At 60.1% G+C, this 8,338-nt stretch overlaps 1 protein-coding gene across 1 annotated transcript; it reads right to left on the minus strand.

Moving 5' to 3' along the window:
• Positions 1–6,366: 6,366 nt before the first annotated feature.
• Positions 6,367–7,530, minus strand: HAND1 (heart and neural crest derivatives expressed 1). The gene is made up of 2 exons (XM_040605010.1): positions 7,024–7,530; positions 6,367–6,480 (listed from the first exon to the last, which is right to left on the minus strand). Exons 1-2 carry the CDS (start codon positions 7,528–7,530, stop codon positions 6,379–6,381), a joined length of 609 nt encoding a protein of 202 aa, XP_040460944.1. The 3' UTR covers positions 6,367–6,378.
• Positions 7,531–8,338: the final 808 nt, after the last annotated feature.

An 8,338-nucleotide genomic window follows, 5' to 3' on the forward strand; every position in this document is an offset into this window, starting at 1 on the left:
TGCAGAGCCTGCCCTCCCGCTCCCCGTCAGACACGGGACCAAGGCAGCACGGACTGAGCGGTGAAGGTGAGCAGAGGAGGGAGTTTCGGGGTTGACGCAAGCTTTGTGCACTAGCTCAGCCTCCTAACTCCTTCCAGCTTCTCCGTTTGGGAAGGAGCTCCTGGCTGAGGCAATTGAACCAGTCTGCTCCGGCCCCCACATCCCCCCCGGCTGCTCCTGCAGGTCAGTTACAGGCCATGAGAATTTTGTCAAGGTAGCTGCTGTCTAAGGAAAAAAAATAAAAAACCCCTTTTCCTCTAAATTCCTCAGCTTTCAGCCGCTAGTGACGCCATAAATTCCCCTACTTCTCTGGTTACTGTAAAGTCTTTCAGGGTGGTCAGGACCTGAATTCCTCACACAAAAGAACAAGCAGGGAAAAAGGAAACTTTGCGAACAAGAACCTTCCCCGCCTCAGGGATCCGTCGCAAAGAATCGGCGAGGCTCCAAGCGTGTGCTCTTGCTTCGCAGTCCCTCAGCTCAAAGCTCTTGGGTAACTGCCCGTCTTGCTTTTTTCTCACCAGTAAATACCCTCCTCCCAGCCTGGGCTTCCCGCTTGTGCTCCAGCAGGTCCAGCCGGGTCCTTGGCTCCTCTGCTCTGCAGGCTCCTGGAGCTGCAGCAGCTCCGGTTTGCTGTTGTGCTTGAGCTTTGGAGTGACCAGGAGAGACAGAGCTCGTCCAGCGTCCACAGCTATGGAGATGGCATGGAGTCCTGCTGAGCAAGGCGCCCAGCTGCTTTGACCCCCTGCCCTGAGCTGTACGGCACCGATCCTCCACCACCCCAGCCCCAGCTCCCAGCCAGCTTCCATCCTGGACCTTAAACCCAGCTGTTGTGTGGGACACAAGTGGGCCGCTGTGCCAGCTCACACCGCCCAGCTTCACCTGAGGGCTGTGCTGAGATGTCGTGGGAGAACATCAGCAGGGAGCCAGCAGCAAAGTGTCGTCGCTGCCAGAGGGGATGCCTGCTGATGGGATTGCTCCACCACTGAGCAGGACAAGGGTGGGTGGTTCTCCAGAAAGCCATGGTGAGCACCTTTGCTAACCCCACACCAAGCACTTGAGTCTTGTGAGAGGAGTAAATACCCACTGGTCCCAACACCCTGCGCTGGGTAAGGGCCTTCATGGGGTGGAGCAAAGGTTGGCTTTGGAGAGGTAGGGGCAGGAGGTGGGCGGTGAGTTTGTCTGTTGCTTGAAGGATGGTCTTGGAAAGGTTGGCCCAGTGTGCAGGGCTTGTGGTCTCCCAGCACAGGCAGCTCCATGGAGAAATACACCCTGGGCAGAGCTCAGTGCTAGCAGACCCAAGCAGGAACAGCTATAGGGGTGAAATTGCAGAGAGTTTGGATTTGTTTTAAAAAATGAAAGAAAAAACAGTTGGAGCCTTCATATGCCTTGTGGCTCTAGAGCCTTCCCATGCTTGGACATCATTTCTACAGCTATGGAACGGAAACGCATCGTCTCTTTAGATGGGTCTCAGAATCACGTGACTCCAGAAGCATGGAGATTTCAGAAAGAACTATCGCATGTCATGAACTTTGCAGCTGAGGGGGCCTCAGTGGGACAGAAAACCTTCCCACTTGAGTGGTGTTCCCAGGAGACAGTCTGACTTGGGAGCCAGCAACTGGGCTGAGAGGCTCCAAGTGTTGGGAGAGGATCAAAAAGCTCCCCTGGCAGTAAATCTTTCACCTGCCATGTTACTCACTGGGGCTTGTGGCCATTCCTCCGAGGTCGGCCCCGGGTCAGGATTTCTCCTGTCTCTTTAGCCCCAAACCTGGAGATTTTTGTCTTATCTTTGACGCCATCTTGACACCGAAAACAAATTATGGCCCAATTACCCTTACTGAGAGGGGCTGGGGCTACCTTAAGTGGCCAGAACTATCAGGCGCTTCCTTAAGAGGGGGTAATTAAAGTGGGGTGCAGGGCAGGGAGGGGGCAAGGACTGGGGGGGACCGCTGGCATGGGGTTACCCTTGTCCCCCTGCTTGTGGTGGCAAGAGGAGCCGTCCCATCCAGCCCCAACCCATCCTACTCCATCCCACCTGGCCCCACTCGCTCTAGCCCAGCGGTGCTGCATCCTTGGGCTCCAGAGAGGCCAGAGCAGCGACAGGGCTCCTCACTGCCCCCCACCAGCACAGTGTCCGGGGGGTTGCCCCCTTCCCCCCCCAGCCCTGTGTCACCCGCTGGGGCCAGGCCAGAGAGGCCCTGTGACAGCCGACAGCCGCCCTGGCCCTGGCCGTGACCTTCAGAGCGACCTCCAGTAAGTCCCTGCCAGGGCTGGGGACCGGCTGTGCCTCTCATCCTGAGCAGGGACATATCTGCGCTGACCCCAGGGAACCAGCAAACAGCAGCTTTATGGCCAAACCACCATAACAACCAACCTGAAACTGAAAAAAATGTTATTTTTCTCCCCCTCTTTCAGTGCCAGCGAAAGGCGCCCTCCCCTGCTGTGTGCCTGGGCATGCCTTGCCAGGTGTTCTGCTGCCTGCCCGAAGCCAGCAGCCTTCCCTTCACAGATCCCAGTTCTGGGAGCCGATGTGCTGAGCTGGGTCCCAGCCCACAGCCTGGACCGTGCTCATCTGGGGGCTGCAGCCCATGTCCCCCTGCCCGGGCTGGCGATGCTGGGTGCCTGCGGAGCCGGGTCCCTTCCAGGATCCAGTCCATGGAGCAGAGCAGTGGAGCTCTGCAGGAACAGCCCCTGGCCTTGCAGGTTTGCTCCAGGTACCCTCGCACTCCTGGGTGATGGGGTGGCTGGGTGTTTCTGTCCCTTTTTTTCTTTTTTTTTTCTTTTTTTTTTTTTTTTTGTCAGATTGGTATTTTATTTGGCTCCATACTGTCTACCAAGCTGTCCAGTGTAACCCTTCCCTTGCTGCTTCTGAGATAAGAATAGGCTCCCCTGAGATCAGATAAACAGGCCCATAAATACCTACAACAACAAGAAGCAGGGTCTGGGTTTGGTAGGAAGGGAGAAGGGAAAAAAAAAAAAAAAAAAAAGGAGGGGGAAAAAAAAAATTAAGAGCGCCATTTCTTTAGACGCCAAACCCCAGGGGTGCAGAGTGTGGGGTGGAAAGTGCCCGACAGCCCCTCTGCCCCCAGCGCTTGCCGCCTTGGCTAGGCAGGGCAGACAGCAGGGTCCCCTCCACCATCCCTGTGGTTGGATTCCAGTGGCAGGGGACACGGCACGTATGATGTTACCCTGGGGCCAAGCGATCCCTGTGTGCGTGTGCTTCTGTCCGGGCAACTGCAGACTCACGCCTGCGTGCCGGGAGCATGCTGCTTCCCAGCGGCATCAAGTTCACGGCAAGGTCGAGCCGTAGGTGTGTGCAGGGCCACCTCCCCTGGCCGATGAGCTAGGCTCTCAGGTGGCCAAAAATTCAAAGCTAGTGGCCAAATGGTTCTTCTTCCACCCAGGTTTGGTGCAGGCAGCACCCGGAGCCCTGCCGCAGGCTGCTGGGGTGCCTCTCCCAGCTGCTCAGGTTTGCTGCCTGAGGAAAAGAGGCTTTCCCTGTGCAGGGCTCCCACCCCCAGCTCATCCTGCTTTGGGGGTGAAGGGGGTGACCCCATCCTAGGCTGGAGCCAGTGCTGAGCTCTGCATCGACACCCCTTCCCGTCCCTGGAGCGGCAGAGCTGCCTGTGCGGTGCCGAGGTGGGGACGGAGCTTGCTGCTCGCAAATCCACCCCTTTTTGCACGCGTTTTGGGGAGCAGTGAAGCCCTGGTGTACACAAAATGTTTGGTCTTTTTTTTTCACCCACCCTCCCCAAAATGCTGAGCCAATATCTCACAGGAAAATCCCCTTGCTGGGCAGGGAAACGCCCTGCAAACACAGAAACAGAGAGCGTTTTCACTTGCAAAAGCCCGAAGGAGCAAGGGAGGCTGGCGGTGAGGACACCTTTCCCAGAAGTTTGCAGCCAGCAGGTACCACCAGAACCGCGTGGTAAGAAAAGCAACAGCCCTGTGGATGCTGGCAGAGCATCGCCTGGGTAGTGCAGGGTGCCCCCTTCCCAGAAGCAAAGCTGGAAACCCACAAGAAAGAAAACACCAGAGGTTTTTGGTGCAGTAGGGGAGGCTTCCCAGGCTGCAAACGACGTTCCAGATAGAGCCCAGTGTGCCGGGACCGAGGACAAGAACTCTTGTACAGTGTCCCCCCTGCCTTACACAGCGGAGTCCCGGGTCCCCATGTAACCCTTCCTCTCATCTGATGCCGAGGGGCAGCCCTGACGGGTGCCATACGGATACGGGGATACAGGCTGGGACATGTAAATGGGATTGGGGCTGGACACTTTTATGGGGCAAGGGATTGCAGCGTTAGTGATGGCTTAGGAGCTCTCCTGTCAAAACAGGCCTTTAAGGGACTGTGAAATAGCATAAAATAGGATATTTGGGGCTGATTTTCTATATATTATCCTTTTTAAATTTTTTTTTCCTTGAATGTGTTTCGTTTTAGAAAAGCCCTATTCCAACTTCACTCTGGGACTTGATGCCATGCTAAACTGTTTATAGCCCAAACAAAACAAAACAAAAAATATCACTGTGGGCATCGCTCTGCTCAGGCAATCAATTTTCATCTTGGCCTCATTCAGAAAAACCAAAAATTAAATCAGAGGCTGGGAAGGCAGCCGTGCAGCAGTTCCAAAGCGAAGCAAGGCTGATTCATGCAGCCTGATCATTCTGCAAGCTTTAATTACGCTGGCCATACCCTCCAAGGTCTGTGTGTCTGTCCATCTGTATCTGCACACACACGGAACGGTCATAAAACCCGAGCTGCTTCCCCACGGGTGAACTGGTGTCTTTGTGGTGTGTGCGGCTGCACACGCACAGATTGATCGATGTGTCGGCGATTTACGGGTGTTGCGTCATTATTTCTATATCTTCAGTCGCAAGCGCTAGCTTGGTTTCAAATAGAAAATCTAATGCTCCCTGCCGAGCCCTCAGATTAACCCTACGATAAAGTACAGCTCTTGCCCATGCTGGCTTTCTTTGCCCCGAGCAGCCAGCCGAGCGTCGGGGTTTATCCGGCTGCTTCTGGGAACAGCGACGTGGCCAGGCTGGGAAGGCAGGATCGGGCCCTGAGCCCGTGCATGCATACCGTGGAAGCCACCCTTCAGTAACAGAGCTGTGCGCGCACAGAACAAAGGAACGAGGATTCGGCTTTAATTATTAAGGATTATTAAGGATTTCTGCCTGAGAGGTGACAGAGACGACTCCAGGCTGTGTGAGCGTTGGTGTGTCTGAGGCTGGCGGGATCTATCGTGTTCGGATGGCGAGGAGGGGACATTGCTCCTTCAAAATGTGGCCAAGGCAGCACCTATGAGGGGGTTCTGTGCGAAAACGCTGCCGGTGCCAGCACCATCCAGGGCAGCTGCCTGGGCAGGGGAGGGGGCTGAGCCCTGGCTCTGCATGGCAGCAATAAAACCGGGGCTCCGCAGCTCTACGGTCGGTGCTCATGCCATCCAGACGCTGTAAAGGCCTGATCCTGCCATCCTTCCCCAAGCCAAATACAAGTCGGTTCCTCTAGCAAGTCTCCCGGGTCAGGAGGGAAGGGGTTGTAGGGCAGGGGCAGAGTTTGTGCCCTGGGCAGACGGGGGGTACGTGTTCACAGAGCCCTGCCAGCTCCTGGGGCAGCCAAGCGTGGTGTAAAGAAGCCACAAAGGATTCCACGGAGCTGCCCGAGCCCCACAGGAGGGAATTCCCTCATATGGATCCCCACAGCAGGGTACTGACTTCAGGGGAGTCCTCAATCCCACAGCATCCCTCACCCCGGCTGCAGCAGCACAATCTCAGGGGAAGGCGGAGGGGTTGGACCCAAAGCTGTTTGCGTAAAGTTTAAATTTTATTTTATTTAGTTTTTTTTTTTTAATTATTCAGTTTTAAATACGTGGTGTGGCGCGCCCAGTCCCTCGGGAAGTGGTCATGCAGATCTGAGGTAGAAAACCCGGCACAGGAGTGTTCCCAAATGCACCTCTAGGTAGTTTCACCGCAGCCACACGTCGGTCAGGCAGCGGATGGGGGGGGCGGGGGGGGGCCGTATTTACAACAGCAAACGAATCCAACCGATTCAGCCCGGCCCGGGAGGGCAGGAGCCGCCGATCGCTGTGACACGGGGAAGGAGCAACGATTACTGCGAACGGGGGAAGGGGCGAGGGGGGGATGGCCCGGCCGGTGCCCGCTGTCGACGGGACGGGCAGGATCCGGCCCCGCCAGGCGCCCTTCGCTTGTCTCCGGCGGGGGGAGCCGGGCCGGGTACCCGCATCCTGCGCCTGGACGGGCTCCGGGGGCCGGGCCGGGCTCTCTCCGGCATTGCACATGGAGGGGCGAGCGGGGAGCGCCGTCGGGGCGGCGGGGCAGCCCTCAGGGGTTCAGTTCCAGAGCCCAGACCTGCTGGGGCCAACCCGTCCGGCCCTTCAGCTTCTTCTCGCCGTGGCCCAAAGGCTGCGAGTAGACCTCGGGCTGCTGCGGGAGAGGAGACGGGGAGGGGGGAGAACGCAGCGGTCAGGCGCGGAGCGGGGCGGGGGTCCCGGGCCGCCCGCACCTTGTGCCCACCTCAGGGCTGCAGCCCGGCCCCGCGGCTCCGGGCGGCTTTGTCAGCCCGAGGATAACGGGGGGTTCGGGGCCTCCCCCGGCCCGCTGCATCGGAGGGGGGGACCGGCCGCCCTTGCTCCGAAACGCGCCCGCTCGTCCCGGGAAAGCGGCCGGGGGGGGACACGGCCGGGCCCGGGGCTTTATCCCCCGGGAAAGGCGCCGGGAGCTGCCCGGCCCGGCGGGAGCGCTGCGGGCAAGTCGGGGCGAGCTTTTTTCTCCGCCGAGGTGTCCCCCACGGGTCTGTTTTGCTTTGTTTTGTTTTTTTAATTTTTTGATTTTTTTTTAAGCTGGCAAAAAAAAAAAAAGTGGTCCAGCGGGGCCGAGAAGGGTTTTTTTTCCCCCCCATCCCCGGGTCTTCCCCGCCCGCTGCCGGCCCAGGGACAGCGAGGCAGCGGGGTCCCGGCCCCCTCTTACCGTCTCCCTTTTCCTCTTGTTCTCCCTGCCGTCGGCCTTCTTGAGCTCGGCTTTGAAGCCCTCGGTGTCCCCGGGCTGGCTGTCCTTGGCCAGCACCTCCATCAGGTAGGCGATGTAGCTGGTGGCCAGGCGCAGGGTCTTGATCTTGGAGAGCTTGGTGTCGGCGGGCACGTTGGGGATGCACTCGCGGAGCTCGGCGAAGGCGCTGTTGATGCTCTCCGTCCTCCGTCGCTCTTTCTTGGGACCTCCGACCCCTTTCCGCCGACCCAGGCGGCCACTGAGAGCCTCCAGCCGCCCCCGGCCGGCCGGGCCGTACTCGGGGGGGCCGTAGCTAGGGCTTTGCCCGGCGAGCTCGGGGGTCACCTCGGCCGGGTTGAGCACCCAGCCGGGGAAGTAGGCGCGCTCCTGGTGGCACCGCGCCGCCGGCCCGAGGAGGAAGGGGTCGTGCAGCATGTGGTGGTGGTGGTGGTGGTGGTGGTGGTGCTGGTAGCCCCCCACCAGGTTCATGGTCCGCCCCGCTGGCCCCGGGGGCCGCGCTCAGCAGCGCACCATGGCCGGCCGGGAAGCGCTCCCCGCCGGGCGGGCGCGGCAGGCAGCGGCGCCGGGGAGCGCGGCTCCGGCGTGGGGCTGCGATGGTGGTGGCTGCCTTTGGGGGGTGGGTCGGTGCCGTTGGGGTTTGGGGTTTGGGGGTTGTTGTTGTGGGTTTCTTTTTTTTTTTTTAACCCCTTCTGGAGCCTCCCAAGCCTGCCTTTATATAGGGCCGGGGGCCCCCCCGCCGCGGAGCCAATGGGCAGGGGAGGATGCTCGGGGGCCCCGGGGGGAGCGGGGCGGCGGAGGGGGCGTGCGCCGCGCTGTTGACTCGGTTTATTTGGGCTCACACCTCCGCTGTTTGCTCTCGCCTCCCTCTTGGCGCCTCGGTTGCAGGGAGAAGGGGGTGAGGAGAAACCCGAGGGGGGACCCCAGCCTCCGCCCCGTCGCGTTTCTATCCCCTCCGCTTCCTCGCTCCCGCGGCGGGGGTGTCCGACCCCCCACCCCGGAGAGCCGTCGGGGGGACGAGAGGCGGCAGCGGGTGCGGGGAGCCGCGGGTGCCCGGAGCCCCGACGGCTGGGCCGGGCCGGGCGCCGCGGGCGCTCCGGGGCCGCAGTTGCCACGGGGCTTTCAGCTTTCCGGAGCCGGCGGCGCTGGCGGGGGGGCAGCGCCCGTCCCCGGGGCCAGCGGGTCCCGTCCTCACGCGGGGAATTCTCGGCCCCGTGGGAGCGGAGCACGGGGAGGTGGTGGGTGCCTGGGCAGCTCCTGGGGCTGGGGCATGAGCAGC

The sequence above is a fragment of the Falco naumanni genome, chromosome 8, assembly GCF_017639655.2.
Source record: "Falco naumanni isolate bFalNau1 chromosome 8, bFalNau1.pat, whole genome shotgun sequence".
In the NCBI taxonomy this organism is placed as follows: Eukaryota; Metazoa; Chordata; class Aves; order Falconiformes; family Falconidae; genus Falco; species Falco naumanni.

Coding starts and splice junctions, on each gene's coding strand:
- HAND1 (XM_040605010.1), bottom strand. CDS start 7,530: ATGAACCTGGTGGGGGGCTACCAGCACCACCACCACCACCACCACCAC. Junction 6,481..7,023: donor ACAAGAGGAAAAGGGAGACG/GTAAGAGGGGGC, acceptor CCTCTCCCGCAG/CAGCCCGAGGTCTACTCGCA.